At 41.4% G+C, this 18,369-nt stretch overlaps 2 protein-coding genes across 2 annotated transcripts in view; both read left to right on the top strand.

The window, feature by feature from the left end:
• msh5 (mutS homolog 5) overlaps nucleotides 1-1,714 on the top strand; it is a 75,046-nt gene extending 73,332 nt beyond the window's left edge. The window contains exon 24 of the mRNA XM_060898210.1: nucleotides 1,603-1,714. Within this exon, the coding sequence (XP_060754193.1) occupies nucleotides 1,603-1,714 (112 nt within the window). The remainder of the gene's footprint in view (nucleotides 1-1,602) is intronic.
• Nucleotides 1,715-6,184: 4,470 nt separating this feature from the next.
• LOC132864362 (green-sensitive opsin-3-like) lies at nucleotides 6,185-18,086 on the top strand. Its single transcript, XM_060897776.1, is given in 7 exon segments — nucleotides 6,185-6,554; nucleotides 7,178-7,346; nucleotides 15,746-15,767; nucleotides 15,770-15,886; nucleotides 15,888-15,914; nucleotides 16,048-16,287; nucleotides 17,973-18,086. Coding segments are annotated over 7 exon segments (1,059 nt in total).
• Nucleotides 18,087-18,369: the final 283 nt, after the last annotated feature.

The raw sequence follows: 18,369 nt of genomic DNA, 5'->3' as shown, positions 1-18,369 counted from the left end.
TTTTTTGTTTTAATTTTGATGATTATGGCTTATAGCTCATGAAAATCAGAAATCCAGTATCTCAAATTATTAGAATATTCCCTAAGATCAATCAAAAAAAGGATTTACAATACAGAAATGTCCAACTTCTGAAAAGTATATTCATTTATACACTCAATACTTGGTTGGGGCTCCTTTACCATGAATTACTGTATCAATGCGGTGTGGCATGGAGGTGATCAGTCTGTGGCACTGCTGAGGTGTTATTGAAGCCCAGGTTGCTTTGATAGTGGCCTTCAGCGTATCTGTATTTTTGGGTCGGGTGTTTCTCATCTTCCTCTTGACAATACCCCATAGATTCTCTCTGGGGTTCAGGTCAGGCAAGTTGGCTGGCCAATCAAACACAGTAATATCATGGTCAGCAAACCATTTGGTAGTAGTTTTGGCACTGTGGGTAGGTGCCAAGTCCTGCTGGAAAAGGAAATCAGCATCTCCAAAAAGCTCGTCAGCAGATGGAAGCATGAAGTGCTCTAAAATCTCCTGGTAGATGGCTGTGTTGACTTTGGACTTGATAAAATACAGTGGACCAACACCAGCAGATGACATGGCACCCCAAATCATCACAGACTGTGGAAACTTCACACTGGGCTTCAAACACCTCAGATTCTGTGCCTCTCCACTCTTCCTCCAGACTCTAGAACCGTGATTTCCAAATTAAATGCAAAATGTACTTTCATCTGAAAAGAGGACTTTGGACCACTGAGCAACGGTCCATTTCTTTCTCTCCTTAGCCCAGATAAGACACTTCTGACATTGTCTCTGGCTCAGGAGTAGCTTGATATTAGGAATGAGAAAGTTGTATCCCCTTTCTTGAAGATGTCTGTTCGTGATGGGTCTTGATACACTGACACCAGCCTCAGTCCACTCCTTGTGAAGCTCTCTCAAGTTCTTGAATCAACTTTTCTTGACAATCCTCTCAAGACTGCAGCCATCCCTGTTGCTTGTGCACCTTTTCCAGCCACTCTTTTCAGCGATGACCTTTTGTGGCTTACCCTCCTTGTGGAGGGCATCAGTGATCATCTTCTGGACAACAGTCAAGTCAGCAGTCTTCTCCATGACTGCGGTTGTGTGTACTGAACTAGACCGAGAGATACACTGTGTTCATACTGTTTTACTCAAACTCGAAATGAGATATTCTAATATTTTGAGATTTTTTTTATGTTTTTGTACTGTATACCATACTGATTAAAATTAAAATAGAAAAATGCTTGAAACATTTTAGTTTATGTGTAATGAGTCTATAATATATAACATTTTCACTTTCTTAAATAACTGAGGGAAATTTTGAACTTTTTCACAATATTCTAATTTTCTGAGATGCACTAGTACATTCGGACAGCACGACAGAACGGCAAACTCACTATGTAGTGAGTGATTTCAGACACAACGTGTGATTTTATGCATTGTGCTGATTTAGAGAACTGCATAAAACAGCAGGTGGATGTACGGGTGTTCCTTTCTAATAAAGTGGCCGGTGGGTGTAGGTTCACGTAAAACATGATCAGTACCGAAATCTCCATGTCGATCCAGCCGTATCGTTCTAGCTTCCGTCTTTGTGCTCAGGTGCGAAAACGTGGTGGAGAAGTTCCTTAGCCTTGATCTGGACGATCCTTCAACAGACCTGCAGAGCTTTTTAAAAGACGAGGTGCTTTCTAGGATCGGAGAGGTGCTGTGACGGACGTTCCTGAGTGAGTAACGTAAAGCAAGCCGAGCGCCTGATTGGCTCACGGCAGCAAAACAGGCAGCGTCAGGAATAAAAGTTCGCCAGAGAATTTCTAGCAAAAGTGTGTTGGTTGAAGAATTTGCATTTCAGTTCGAAATATATTGTGTTATGGTATGGTGTTGTATACTGTATATGCATGTATGTATTTATTAATTAGCCCATCGTTGAAGTTATTAATCCCTTCAATGTTCTAGTTACTCACTTTCTATTTCAGTCCTATGTTTATCCACTAAATGAACACGTTTAGTTCTTAAGGTTGAGAGAAAGTTAAATATATTTCATGAAACTCTTCTTCTTGTAAATCTGCACTGATGAATCCCATTACACCATCGTACGCAGTCCACTGCTTTATTTACACTTCATTCGTTTATTCAGCGTCAAAAGCCATCTGTTAGAGCAAAAGCCTCACATTTTATAATCTGCATCTCACCTTACACTACATGCATACACGAGCTAGAGGTAAGTCGTCTCTATCACGCTGACTATTGACCGAATCATCCATCCTAATCCAGAACGATAGGCGTCCAAAAAAAAAAACACAAAATGCTAACATTTTATCACATTTTTATGAGAAAAGCTTTCATTATGGTTGAATTGTGATCCTTTTTTTTTAAACTACCTACACTGACCGTAGAACAATCCATCTTAATCCTAATCCATTTTCAAATCAGAATGTGCAGTCGAAGTTCTTTTAAAATGAATGTAAGGTTTTGTTGATTTGTTTAACCCTTTAAACATCGAAACAAAAGTGCACTCCAGGGTCTTTTCTCATCAAGAAAGAGCTTGGGCTGTGTGTCGGTGTGTGTGTATAAAACTTTGCCTGACGTTATCCTCAGTATCCCACCCAACACTTCACACACAAGGTTAATCTGTGGCTATAACGAGCTCTAACACCTGCTAATTAATGGCTCAAGCTCAAAGCCCAGATGATAAACTCTTTTGGACTGACGACACTTGATTCCTGTTTCAAGAACAATTTAAATCTGATTGACAGACGTGTAAGATCAGGCGGGTAATCTCTGACCGTGCTGGTTTAAAGTCTAATTTAGTGAACAGGATTGAAGTGGGAAATGGTGGAAGAAGGTAAAGGAGGTGTGTGTGTGTCTTCTAGACAAAGGAGTGGGGGGGAGGAAAAGACGCTGTGCTGATGCGTAATGTATGGAAGCCGAGAGAGGCCCTTCATATAATCCTTTTTTTTTATTCACCTTGTTATCCCGATATAATGACATAATTAATTCAGGATCTTGAGAAAACAACACAACTAATTCGAGATCTCGAGAAAACAAAACCGTTATTCCGAGATAACGACATAATTAATTCAGGATCTCGAGAAAACAACACAACTAATTCGAGATCTCGAGAAAACAAAACCGTTATTTCGAGATCTCGAGAAAACAAAACCGTTATTTCGAGATCTCGAGAAAACAAAACCGTTATTCCGAGATAACGACATAATTAATTCAGGATCTCGAGAAAACAACACAACTAATTCGAGATCTCGAGAAAACAAAACCGTTATTCCGAGATAACGACATAATTAATTCAGGATCTTGAGAAAACAATACAACTAATTCGAGATCTCGAGAAAACAAAACCGTTATTTCGAGATCTCGAGAAAACAAAACCGTTACTCCGAGATAACGACATAATTAATTCAGGATCTCGAGAAAACAATACAACTAATTCGAGATCTTGAGAAAACAAAACCGTTATTTCGAGATCTTGAGAAAACAAAACCGTTATTTTGAGATCTCGAGAAAACAAAACCGTTACTCCGAGATAACGACATAATTAATTCAGGATCTCGAGAAAACAATACAACTAATTCGAGATCTCGAGAAAACAAAACCGTTATTTCGAGATCTCGAGAAAACAAAACCGTTATTTCGAGATCTTGAGAAAACAAAACTGTTATTCCGAGATAACGACATAATTAATTCAGGATCTCGAGAAAACAATACAACTAATTCGAGATCTTGAGAAAACAAAACCGTTATTTCGAGATCTCGAGAAAACAAAACCGTTACTCCGAGATAACGACATAATTAATTCAGGATCTCGAGAAAACAATACAACTAATTCGAGATCTTGAGAAAACAAAACCGTTATTTCGAGATCTCGAGAAAACAAAACAATTATTTTGAGATCTCGAGAAAACAAAACCGTTACTCCGAGATAACGACATAATTAATTCAGGATCTCGAGAAAACAATACAACTAATTCGAGATCTCGAGAAAACAAAACCGTTATTTCGAGATCTCGAGAAAACAAAACCGTTATTTCGAGATCTCGAGAAAACAAAACCGTTATTCCGAGATAACGACATAATTAATTCAGGATCTCGAGAAAACAACACAACTAATTCGAGATCTCGAGAAAACAAAACCGTTATTTTGAGATCTCGAGAAAACAAAACCGTTACTCCGAGATAACGACATAATTAATTCAGGATCTTGAGAAAACAATACAACTAATTCGAGATCTTGAGAAAACAAAACCGTTATTTCGAGATCTCGAGAAAACAAAACCGTTATTTCGAGATCTCGAGAAAACAAAACAATTATTCCGTGATCTCAAGTAAAGAGCTGAGAAATGGTTCATTCAGGTGCGCCAAGAGACTTGTGATATGCTACAGAAGCCGAGAGAGGCCCTTCATATAATCCTTTTTTTTATTCACCTTGTTATCCCGAGATAACGACATAATTAATTCAGGATCTTGAGAAAACAACACAACTAATTCGAGATTTCGAGAAAACAAAACCGTTATTCCGAGATCTCGAGAAAACAAAACAATTATTTCATGATCTCGAGTAAACAGCTGAGAAATGGTTCATTCAGGTGCGCCAAGAGACTTGTGATATGCTGAGTTTGGGGCTATTTCTCATTCTGTATAGACGCAACTTTGGTCATTAGAATGTCTGGAATAATCGATCACCTAATAAGGCAATATTCTGATCAGGGGTTGACACAGGGAGAGATTGCATTAAGTCTGCTAGAAATCTCAGCTGTTTTCTCGAGATCATGAAATAATTGTTTTGTTTTCTCGAGATCTCGAATTAGTTGTGTTGTTTTCTCGAGATCCTGAATTAATTATGTCATTATATCTCGGGATAACAAGGTGAATAAAAAAAAAAGATTATATGAAGGGCCTCTCTCGGCTTCCGTAGAATGAGTTTTATTCATGTATAACAAGTTAGGAAAAGAAACTAAGGTATGTGCTGCGTGACCTGAGCAACATGAACAGAGGAGATTAAAATTTTGTTTTCTTTGAATAAGCGTGTTTTTGTTTTATTAATCAGTTAATTTTTCAAAAGTATATGTTGCATATAATACATTATTGTATTAATAAATTATTTTAAACATGATGCAAAAAGACACTGCACAGATTATTTTTTTTGGTATTATCATAACTCACTTCATACTCTGACTTGAATGCATTTTTATTTTACTCCTATTTTATTCATCCGTTCATCATCAGTAAGAGATTTGATCCTGGTCAGGGTGGCAGCGAACCCAGAGCGTATCCCAGGAGCGCTGCGCTTGAGACGGGAATACACCCTGAAAAGGACCAACGCATGAAACAAGACACACGGACAGTAATCGTCGCTCAGGATCAAACCGGTTCTCCTGGAGTCGAGAATAAATAAACGCTTGCACGTATGACAAGCGCATGAACGGAAACGTTAGCTCCATGAAATGTGCAACTGTATGACTGTTTTAGTTAAGGTTTCCAGGCACGTGTCGTAATATTTAGAGATTTAAAACGTCTGTCTGTTAAACCACCAAATAAATAAACAAACAAATAAATAAATAAGCAAGCTTGGAGTAGGGGATGGATTTAAATTAGAATAATAATATTTTGCAGTGCCTTTTTACACTTTGTGGAAAATAAATAAATCCAAAAATTTATACTCAGAAGGACAAATTGTCATTATGGTTATTATGCCATTACTAGCATTAAAGACCTTTTTATTCCTGATGGATCCTTTTTTAAAAACCGAACAACATCCAGTCTATAAATGATGGTATACCATGAGCTTGGAAGTAGCAACAAAACATGAACTGAAAGTTATACCCACAGCTTTTTTTTTCCTGCATAAAATATTGACACTTTTTTTTTCTGTACATTTATAACGGTGTTACAGAATGCAACGAAAATCCCTCATGCCTCTCCTTAGAAGCCAAGGATCACGTTTAGCACCTTATAAAGAAGCTCCATCGGCTTAGCCCTCAATCTGCCACCTCTCAGCCTCCTTTCCTGATCACATTTACACACTTTTTCTGCTAATCTGCTCAAGTCCCCTTAATCAGGGTATAAATACCTCAGTTTGGGCAGCGTATAGACAAAGACACAGTAGTGCAAACAGAAGCTGGAGAAAAAGGCGTTTTGTATCCTGTGCTGACGCGGTTGTAGATACAGTATGTCGGACCTGCACGGGTTTGAGGGGGAAAACTTCTACATCCCCATGAGTAACCGCACAGGGCTGGTACGCAGCCCGTTCTTGTACGAGCAGTACTATTTAGCAGAGAAGTGGCAGTTCAGACTGCTGGCCGTCTACATGTTCTTTCTGATCATCTTCGGTTTCCCCATCAACACTTTGACGCTGTTGGTCACAGCGCAGCACAAGAAGCTCCGCCAGCCACTTAACTACATCCTAGTGAACCTGGCTTTGGCCGGGTTGATCATGGTCCTCTTCGGGTTCACCATCACCATCACTTCAGCGGTTAATGGCTACTTTTATTTTGGGGCGATTGGCTGCGCCGTTGAAGGTTTCATGGCTACTCTGGGAGGTGAGCGCTAGCATACACTCCCGTTCAAAAGTTTGGGGTCACTTTGAAATGTCCTTATTTTTGAAAGAAAAGCACTGTTCTTTTCAATGAAGATCACTTTAAACTAATCAGAAATCCACTCTATACATTGCTAATGTGCTAAATGACTATTCTAGCTGCAAATGTCTGGTTTTTGGTGCAATATCTCCATAGGTGTATAGAGGCCCATTTCCAGCAACTCTCACTCCAGTGTTCTAATGGTACAATGTGTTTGCTCATTGCCTCAGAAGGCTAATGGATGATTAGAAAACCCTTGTACAATCATGTTAGCACAGCTGAAAACAGTTGAGCTCTTTAGAGAAGCTATAAAACTGACCTTCCTTTGAGCAGATTGAGTTTCTGGAGCATCACATTTGTGGGGTCGATTAAATGCTCAAAATGGCCAGAAAAATGTCTCGACTATATTTTCTATTCATTTTACAACTTATGGTGGGAAATAAAAGTGTGACTTTTCATGGAAAACGCAAAACTGTCTAGGTGACCCCAAACTTTTGAACGGTAGTGTAGATCCTTCTTGGATATTTACAACACAGGTAAATCTTCGTCCCTGATACATAACCGTAACTCTGATTTATCTTCTCCAGGTGAGGTAGCGCTTTGGTCATTAGTTGTCCTGGCTATTGAGAGATATATTGTGGTCTGTAAGCCAATGGGAAGCTTCAAATTCACATCTACTCATGCGTTTGGAGGAGTCGCGTTCACCTGGTTCATGGCTATGGCCTGTGCTGCCCCTCCTCTCATCGGCTGGTCCAGGTAAGAACCACTGCCCTAATGTCGGCAAAAAAAGAACAAAATCTGCGACTTTGTCAAGCCGCATTACACCACCTCATTGATTATTACACTATAACGACACACACACTGGTGTTTTTTTTTTTTTTTGATGCATGATATCAAGCAGATACAAATCCAGAGCTTCAGTTAATGTTCAGTGTTCAAGCAGCAGAACGGGAAAAATTGTGATCTCAAAGCATGACTTTCTTTCACTGTGGTTTGAGCCAGATGGACTGCTGGTTTGAGTGTTTCAGAAACTGCTGATCTCCTGGGGTTTTCACACACAAGCAACAGTCTCGAGAGTTTACACAGAATGGTGCAAACATCGAGTGAGTGAGCGACAGTTCTGTGGGTGGAAAAAACCAAACGCCTTGTTGATAAGAGAGATCCGAGGAAAATGGACCGATTGGTTCGAGGTTTGTTTGTTTTTTGCCAGGAAGGATATAGTAACTCATATAATCACTCTTTACAACCGTGGTGAGCAGAAAAGCATCTCCGCATGCAACAGCAGAACAGAACAACACTTTGGGTTCCACTCCTGCAGCCAAGAACAAGGGTCTTAGAATCAACAACATGTTCCTATTAAAGTGGCCGCTGAGTGTACTTTTTAATGTTGAGGAACAGCAATGAAACAAATCAAGTCAAGTTTATTTGTACAGCGCTTTTAACAATAAACATTGTCGCAAAGCAGCTTTACAGAATTTGAACGACTTAAAACACGAGCTAATTTTATCCCTAATCTATCCCCAATGAGCAAGCCTGTGGCGACGGTGGCAAGGAAAAACTCCCTCAGACGACATGAGGAAGAAACCTCGAGAGGAACCAGACTCAAAAGGGAACCCATCCTCATTTGGGATGGAGGATGTGCTCCCATCACCCAATCAAGCATCCAGCCAGAGCAGGTCATGATATATTTTACCATATTAACATGCCATTGTTGTGTATTATGCCTGATGTAAAGACTCTCGTCTCTGCGAGCCTACCACACTGATTTAATACTTGTCATTTTTAGGGCATACCTAACAACGTGTTTTCTTTCTCTCTCTCTCTCTCTCTCTCTCTCTCTCTCTCTCTCTCTCTCCCCCCCCCCAATCTGTCCCTCTGAGTTACATGTTGATCCTGGGATTGAGATGCTGGCCTCTTCTGCCCCTCGGACCTGCTTGATCCATCCTGGTGCCCTGTGTCTGGTCGGAGTTTTATCGCCCCACTCCTGTGAAGGACGGCCCCATGAGGACAGTTGAGGGTTATACCTGTTAAAACTGTTAATGTTATAGTCAGGCTGTCTGTTGTTGCCCAAATGAGGATGGGTTCCCTTTTGAGTCTGGTTCCTCTCGAGGTTTCTTCCTCATGTCGTCTGAGGGAGTTTTTCCTTGCCACCGTCGCCACAGGCTTGCTCATTGGGGATAGATTAGGGATAAAATTAGCTCATGTTTTAAGTCGTTCAAATTCTGTAAAGCTGCTTTGCGACAATGTTTATTGTTAAAAGCGCTATACAAATAAACTTGATTTGATTTGATTTGATTTGATTTGATTTGGGCAACAACAGACAGCCTGACTATAATATTAACAGTTTTAACAGGTATAACCCTCAACTGTCCTCATGGGGCCGTCCTTCACAGGAGCGGTGCGATAAAACTCCGACCAGACACAGGGCACCAGGATGGATCAAGCAGGTCCGAGGGGCAGAAGAGGCCAGCATCTCAATCCCAGGACCGACATGTAACTCAGAGGGACAGATTGGGGGGGGGAGAGAGAGAAAGAAAACACGTTGTTAGGTATGCCCTAAAAATGACAAGTATTAAATCTGTGTGGTAGGCTCGCAGAGACGAGAGTCTTTACATCAGGCATAACACACAACAATGGCATGTTAATATGGTAAAATATATCATGACCTGCTCTGGCTGGATGCTTGATTGGGTGATGGGAGCACACTCCTCAGCAATGATGAGATGCAGATGGGACCCTTAGGGCTGGCCAAGACAATTCAGTTACATTTCACCGGGTCTGGGACATGCGACAGAAGTTCCAGTTCTCCCTAACATTACAGCAGCTATAAACAGTCGATCCTTCACCAGACTTTCTTTTTCTTTGTCTTAAACCGTTAGTAAGACGAAAAAAACGCAGCTTGTCATGTTACTGAGCAACCGCAAAGCGTGAACTCCTTTGTCCTGAAGACAGTGTCGTAGTCACGTCACTAAACTTCGAGTCTGAGTCCAGTCTCGAGTCCCTACTGTTCAAGTCCGAGTCAGATCTGAGTCATTAAAAAAAAACATCGAGTCGAGTCTGAGAACGAGACTCCAACCAGACCATGAACGGTGTCTGTTTCAGCGCCATTAACACGAGTTTGTTCCTGAACAGGTGAATGTGCTTCTCTTTATCAGGGAGTGTGCAGTATTCTGTCAGAGATGGTTGGGAGACGGATGTAAGTGCAGAAGGTGCGTTTATTAATACAAGTGAAGATGGCAAACAATCCAGAACGGCAGGCAAAATCCTAAAACAGTGAAACAGGCAATCGGTCGAGCGAGGCACAAACAGGCTATCGGAGACTCGGCAGAATCAAAGACGAGAAACAGGAAATCAGGGATCAGGAAACCAAACAAGGAAATAAGGCTCGGTAATGTATCAGCAATGCAACTCAATACTTCGCAAAGGAAGTATGTTTTCGCAGTTTTTATACAGGCGCGCTGATTACGCCTTAATCCTGTGCAGGTGCGAGTCGTTTACGGTGTGCACAAGAGTCCGCTTGGCATGCGCGCTGTCCGGAGCGCCCGAGAGTCTATCTGATGCACACGCCAAGGCGCACAGGTGTGACACTCTTCCACAAAATTAGTACAAAATTAATGTAGATATAAATATCTTCTGGCGGCACGGTGGTGTAGTGGTTAGCGCTGTCGCCTCACAGCAAGGTCCTGGGTTCGAGCCCCGTGACCGGCGAGGGCCTTTCTGTGTGGAGTTTGCATGTTCTCCCCGTGTCCGCGTGGGTTTCCTCCGGGTGCTCCGGTTTCCCCCACAGTCCAAAGACATGCAGGTTAGGTTAACTGGTGACTCTAAATTGAGCGTAGGTGTGAATGTGAGTGTGAATGGTTGTCTGTGTCTATGTGTCAGCCCTGTGATGACCTGGCGACTTGTCCAGGGTGTACCCCGCCTTTCGCCCGTAGTCAGCTGGGATAGGCTCCAGCTTGCCTGCGACCCTGTAGAACAGGATAAAGCGGCTACAGATAATGAGATGAGATGAGATAAATATCTTCTGCCAAATTATTATGGTACGTTACAAAAAATAAGGAAAAAATCCAAGTCCTCGTCTCCAATTTACGAGTCCGAGTCAAGGCACGAGTTCTTAAAATTAGGGCCCGAGTTGGACTCGAGTCCGAGTCCTGGACTCAAGTACTACAAGCTGTCCAAAATGTTACACCAGGCATCACCAAATGGCGGACCTCGGTCCGGATCTGGACCCAGTGATGGTTCTGTCCGGACCCGTGACCAATGGTAAATTCACGAGATTAAGTAATTTTCATGGAGCATTATTTTGGACGGTCGTGGCTATTGACAGCGGGCGCTGCTACTCCAGTTAATACGACAATAGCTTCACTCAGTTGAGCCAATAAAATCGTTAGTTTACCCAGCGCACCACAGCACAGCAACAAGCAGAGAGGAAGAGAGTTAAGTTCAGAGACAACCGACCGAGACAACATGGCTTGCTCCAAAGGGCGGCGGAAAGTAGACAAGGAAAATCGTTGTTTTAAAGATGAATGGATGGTTCATTCTTCCGGCGAGCAGTTCAAAACCAGTGTGCCTCATATGCTCCGAAAACGTGGCATTAATTAAAAGCGGCAACGTGAAGCGCCACTACGAAACGAAGCACAGCTCTTTTGAGCAGAGTTATCCCCTGAAGTCCGAGCTGAGGGCCCGCAAAATAACCCAACTGCAAGCACAGTATGACAGATCTACCCGACTCATCACACATACATTTACAGCCCAGCAACGTGCAAACGAATGTTCCTTAAAAGTAGCGTGGATTTTGGGGCAACATAAAAAAAACATTTAGTGATGGGACAGTTGTGAAGGAGTGCTTAAACGCCGTTGCTGAGACATTGATCTGCAAGGAAATGCTGCATTATGAGAGCATTTTGAGACAACTGACCCTGCTACTTTCTGGTTACAGACTGTTTCTGAGGCCTTGTCCACACAGCAACGGATTCAGGTGACTCCGATACAATTGCTTATCATTTAGGCCTGGCGTCCACACGGCACCGGCGTTTTGGGTGCCCAAAACGCAATCTTTTTGAGAACGGGTTCCAGAGTGGAAAGATCTGGCAACGTTGCTGTTGTGAAGTCGTCTGGATGAGTAGAACGGATTTGTTTACGATGACGTCACAACCACATGACTGTGAGTGCTTCACGCCGGGTAGAAGTGTAACGAACTCGATGCGAGTTGTCAACAAATCCTATAACTTGGTTCATGAAACGCGCTTACAAAATATTTTCACTGTGAATATTTATTGTGTAATGGTGCAAAGTGAGAGAGAGAGAGAGAGAGAGAGAGAGAGAATAGCCCTTAGGGCAGAGTCAATCCCGCCAGCAAAAATAGGGAAAAAAAGGAACGATCTCACCTCTTCAGATGTTGGTTTAAGTCCTACAATACATTCCTCAAAAAGGGCGTAGAAGAGCAAATTAATCCATCAACGTGTAGCATTCAATTTATTTCGGACCATTAAAGACGCCGCCTTCCGCGTAGAATCATACGTCATCCTCGCCGCCATATTGGATAGGTCAAAGCGGAGAATAAAGATTAGCTGCGTTTAACTGTACCAACAGGTTTACCGTCCAAACGAGATCACATGGGATTACCTTTCACAGGTGAGAAACAACAAATTAATCCATCAACGTGTAGCATTCAATTTATTCCGGACCATTAAAGACCCCGCCTTCCGCGTAGAATCATACGTCATCCTCGCCGCCATATTGGATAGGTCAAAGCGGAGAATAAAGATTAGCTGCGTTTAACTGTACCAACAGGTTTGCCGTCCAAACGAGATCACATGGGATTACCTTTCACAGGTGAGACTGGAAAAATACTTTTCATTGTATTTGGTCATTATAATGTAATTTTACGAACAGATTTTCCTGACTTTGTGGCTAATATGAAGTCTCGCGCATAATAGTTTATGCGCATGCGTCCTTACTACTTCTATTGTTCTGGTGTCTCTGAAGGGACCGTCTTACAGCGCCCCTAGAGGTGTGGCATGTGTATTGCATCGTTTTCAGCAAGCGTTGCGTTGCCATATGGACCTGATATTTTACTGATCCGTTGCCCATTTGGACGCGATATATTTTTAAATAACATCTCGTTGCCGTTGTCGTGTGGATGTAGCCTGAGAGTGTGTTCCCTGGTCTAACCAAAGGAGCACTGCACACCTTGACTATGTTTGGATCGACTTACAGCTGTGAGTCAGCTTTTTCCACTATGAACACTCAAAACCAAGTACCGTTCTAGGCTCAACAATGAACACCTGCATATCTGCATGAGAATGGCACTAACTCCATTCCAACCAAGATTTAAATTACTGGCAGGTCAGCCACATGCCCGTTTTTCTCATTAAGAAAAGTAAAAGAAGAATTAAAAGAGAAAAGTTCAAAGAAAAATGTTCTGTTTGCATTTCCCCCAAAAAAATCCACTTGTTTTCTGAAGATGTGGACTTTTTTTTTCTTGAAAACTAGGCCCTCATTTTTTTAGGCTGGGACCTCCTTATTTTAAGAACAAAGAAGAGAAAATGTGAAGTCGATGCTCTGTTTGCACTTTTTAGTTAATGTTTTCTGAGTTGACTTTTTTACTTGAAGTGTAGGCCTTCAGTTCTTCAGGTTGGGACCTCTTTAATTTAAAGTGCCATTCCACCATTGGATGTATTTTTTGGCATAAAATACAATATATTTTGACAACATATATAAATGGTATCACTAGACAGAGAAATCTTTTAGCTTCAAAATGATATATCAAACATAATGTTTTGACAACGACAAGTATATTAATTTTGCGACCAAAGTCACCTACCCTTTTAATTTCCGCGCGTGATGTCATCGGCAGGTTCCCCTTCTTGTGTACCGTGTGACGTGGCACATATTATCAGCAATGGCGGATAGAACATGATAAAAATAATACCAATAAATCTAGCTAATACCGATAAATCTAGCTAACTGAAAGATTAACTCAAAATTTTTCGCAATTTTTTTGGCCCCCATATACGAGGAGAAATGACTCTCTCACTTTGGGGGTTTCCTGGTCTAAACATAGACCGACACGTGGTACACAAGAAGGGGAACCTGCCGATGACATCACGTTTCACTACCGCGCGGAAATTAAAAGGGTAGGTGACTTTGGTCGCAAAATTAATATACTTGTCGTTGTCAAAAAATTATGTTTGATATATCATTTTGAAGCTAAAAGATTTCTCTGTCTAGTCATGTTGTCATAAAATATATTGTATTTTATGCCAAAGAATACATCCAATGGTGGAATGGCACTTTAAGAGAAAAAGGAGTTATTCCACTCTGTTTGCACTTTTTTATTTATTTTATTCTGAGGTTTCTGTTTTCTTTAACCTGAAATAAAGGCCTTGAGTTTATTTTCCTGGGACGACTTTTATTTATGGTAAAAGAGAGAGTTGTGCACTCAGTTCATTTCCTGCACTGGAAATGAACAATAAATATTGTTGAAACCATATGAAAATGTGGACATAGGGGAAGGCTATAGGACACAAGCTGGACTTCGGGGTCGGACCTTCTACTTGGACAAAATTTAATAACTGGACCTCAGTGACTTTTAATTGAAGACCCCTGTGTTACACCTTTACCTCCACTGACACTGAGGCTCCTTCGATAAACCTTAAAGAAACATCTTGTTGCAGAAAACGTCACTACGTCAACGATTACACACTTTTCGATGTATGATGGGACGGGATACGTCAGGTTTTTCTCAGCACGTTTCTCTATGCGCTCAAAGAACAGTGAAGCTGTCTGCCTTCTTCCACATACACGAGCTCATAGACACCCAAGATGGAAGAGTGGGTTTGCTGTTATTATATAAGCCATTTTCTTCTATCCACGTTCACCGGATATGAGCAACCACGTGCTCTGATTGGCTACTCTACTACTAGGATATCAGCTCATACACCATGAGCAGAGAAAAACAAAATGGCGGAGCGTGTTGCTGAACCAGCCAAGGACGGAATAAAAACTCGACTCGAAAAAAAGAACAACAAAATATGGAAAGAAAGTATTTGATGGTAAGAACGTATATTTTTAAAAAAGTTTTCAAGAATTATTATTATTATTAGAGCATTTTTCACAAACTGCTCCTGTCATTTCACCGGTTTTGTTAAGCAGAAATGATTTTGTCGGACGTTTTTGTATCAAGTTTTTATTTATCAAATTTGCAAAAAATAACATTAAAAATGCTGTTTCTCAAAATCCAGCGAATGTGGATAGAGTTAAACAGTTATTCCACTCAATCTCATCGTACATGGATTATAGACGTCTGTCAGCTCATGTACGACTCGATTTCGTGGAATAACTGTGAATTACGTTAGCGTGCTTATTCTAATATAAGGGTTTTCTGAGGCTGTTCTAGAAAACTCATCTATTCCTGATTTGTTCTAATGTAGAATGTTATACGGTACGATATCGTCATGACGATATTTAGATACGCCCATTGGATGCAAACGGCGCGCCTTTTGGCGGATGCCGCCTTTTTCACGGCTGTCTGGGGGGACTTGCGTGAATCGTGCAGATCCGATGAGGTTTTTTTTTTTTTTTTTTTGTGTGGGGGGGGGGGGGGGGGGGGGGGGGGGGGGGGGGGGTTGGAGTGTCTGATTATAATTTCATCAAAGTAAATTCTGTATTAAAATTACTAAACAAGCAAATGCCGTTACAGTCCATGAAACACAGGAAGTATAAGTATGAGAAGAAAACAGTAAATCAGAAAGCTGCGCACATAAAGCCAATTGGCTGCGCACCATTATCTGCTGCTGGCTGCACTTCACTGCACGCGCGAGGATTTCCATCAAGTCCAGCGTAAGTTACGCAAGTTACGTAATTGGCTTTACGTGCGCAGCTTTCTGATTTACTGTTTTCTTGTCATACTTATACTTCCTATGTTTCATGGACTGTAACGGCATTTGCTTGTTTAGTAATTTTAATACAGAATTTACTTTGATGAAATTATAATCAGACACTCCAACGCCCCTCCCCCCCCCCAAAAAAAAACCTCATCGGATGAGATCTGCACGATTCACACAAGTCCCCCAGACAGCCGTGAAAAAGGCGGCATCCGCCAAAAGGCGCGCCGTTTGCATCCATGACGCCGTTGTGTCTCGCTCAATAATCAGGTACATTCCTGAAGGCCTGCAGTGTGTTCGTGCGGACCGGACTACTACACCCTCAACCCCAAATACAACAACGAGTCCTACGTTGTCTACATGTTCATCGTTCACTTCTTTCTCCCCGTCGCTGTCATCTTCTTCACCTACGGGGCGACTGGTGTGCACCGTCAAAGCGGTAAGAAGCCAGATCTTAAGAGATGCTACAGAGATGAAAAAGGCTGAATAGCACGTCGTTAATGAACTGCACAGCTTTCAGACACAAAATGGACAGTGTCATGATGCGTATTCTTCTCCTTCTTCCTGTCCAGGCCGCAGCCGCTCAGCAGGAGTCGGCCTCCACTCAGAAGGCCGAGAAGGAAGTGACGCGCATGGTCATCCTGATGGTGGTGGGCTTTCTAGTGGCGTGGGTTCCTTACGCCAGCGTCGCTGCCTGGATCTTCCTGAACAAAGGAGCTGCCTTCAGTGCACAGTTCATGGCCATCCCTGCCTTCTTCGCCAAGAGCTCAGCGCTCTTCAACCCCATCATTTACGTGCTGCTCAACAAACAGGTCCAAATCACAGGAATTAATAATAATAATAATAATAATAATGCATTAAGGTTCCCATAAAATTAAATACGCAGTCAACAGTCATGATGAAAATGTCCGGTTAGCCCCGGATACCACAATTTTTAGTACGTTATCAACATTTAAGAACACACCGGCATCTAATTTTAGCTCATTCATGCGCATGTAATTCAAAAGTTTCAATTTGAGTGTATTTATTTCAACATTTCCCATAAAATCCAGGTCATACACATGTTAACTTGCTTTAACGTTACTTATGTAAAGAATAAAACACTGGGGGGGTTAAATAATCAGTGACGGTGCTGTGATGGGTCCCGATGCCACATGGACTCGGACGTTTATAGTTGTGTTGAGGAACGTCTCTAAAATGAGTCCGCTCCCGTTCTGGCTCCTGATGTTATAGCAGCTGTAAACAGTCGCTCCCTCACGTCCTCTGGAAGTTAATAAGACGCAGATATACAGTATTCCTGAGAAACAGGAAAGCGTAAACTTCTGTTTCCTGTCATATTAGAATATGTAAAGCTGGCGCTGGAGACTCCTTCTGTAAATGTTTGGAGTTGAACAACACTTTCTAAAAAATATACATGTTTATTATTATTATTATTATTATGTTTAGATGATGCAGATACTTGTGAATAAGCTGTTACTATAGAAACAATAATGTTTTAGAACAAGCTCATTGATGTAAACCTGTAATTTACAGCTGTCCTGTCTTTCTTTCTTTCCTTTTGCGCCTATCTTGTCTCTTTCAAGTCTTTCTTTCGGGTTTATTTATTTATTTAGGGTCTCTTTCTTTAGGGTCTCTTGTCAAGATTCTTGCTCTCTTTATTGATTTCGGGTTTTTCTTTCTCTTTCTTTTGAGTCTATCTGTTGTCTTTCTTTCTTTCGAGTTTCTTTCTTTCTGTTTTCTTTTTTCAGATCTCTTTCTCATGGATCTCTTTCTTTAGAGTTTCTTTCTGTCTGTCTGGTCTCTTTCTTTCAGGTCTCTTTTTCTTTTGAGTTTCTTTTGGGGTTTTTTTCTTTCTGTCTGGTCTCTTTCTTTCTTTCTTTCTTTCAAGTTTCTTTCTTTTGAGTTTTTTTCTTTCTGTCTGATCTTTCTTTCTTATGTCTTTCTTTCTGTCTGGTCTCTTTCTCTCTTTTGAGTTTTTTTCTTTCTGTCTGGTCTCTTTCTCTCTTTTGAGTTTCTTTCTTTCTGTCTGGTCTCTTTCTTTCAGGTCTCTTTTTCTTTCAGGTTTCTTTTGAGTTTCTTTCTGTCTGGTCTCTTTCTCTCTTTTGAGTTTATTTTCTTTTTCTGAGTTTCTTTCTTTCTGTCTGGTCTCTTTCTTTCAAGTTTCTTGCTGTCTTTTATTGATTTCAGGTTTCTTTCTTTCTTTTGTGTCTGTCTGGTCTCTTTCTGTCTTTCTTTCGAGTTTCTTTCTTGCTCTCTTTATTGATTTTTGGGTTTCTTTCTTTCTTTCTTTCTTTCTTTCTTTCTTTCTTTCTTTCTTTTAGCCCCCCCCCCCCACACACACACACCCTCTGCGTTGTAATAATGGTGTAAAGGGTTAGGGGTCCCAGCTGTACAGGAAGTCCAGTGTGATGAGTAGGAAGTGGGTGTAGTCATGTGAACGAGTCCTGGGTGTCTGAACTGTCTCTGACTCTCACCGTGTCTCATTTTCTCCCTGTAGTTCCGTAACTGCATGTTAACAACCCTGTTCTGTGGCAAGAACCCACTGGGAGATGATGAGTCCTCATCAGTGTCCACCAGTAAGACAGAGGTGTCCAGTGTGTCCCCAGCGTAGACTCTCTCTCTCTCTTTTTCTCTCTCTCTCTCTCCCGTCCTGGACGCCAGCGAGTCCATCACCGCTTACTGAAGAACACGCTCCTCGTGATGTTTCCTCATCTGCTCGGCGACATTTTTGCTGTTCAGGGGTTTATCTTTATTTCCTGTAAATATTTTTATATCTACAAGGCATGAAAAAGACAAAAAATAAAAAGATGTGTGGATGTAATAAATACTGCATTTTGAAAAATTACAGCATGTTCATGATTTCATACTTTCACGTTTCTGAGCAAAGTTGACGA

This window comes from Neoarius graeffei, chromosome 17 (genome assembly GCF_027579695.1).
Source record: "Neoarius graeffei isolate fNeoGra1 chromosome 17, fNeoGra1.pri, whole genome shotgun sequence".
Classification (NCBI taxonomy): Eukaryota; Metazoa; Chordata; class Actinopteri; order Siluriformes; family Ariidae; genus Neoarius; species Neoarius graeffei.
This window is presented reverse-complemented; position numbering and strand designations above follow the sequence as displayed.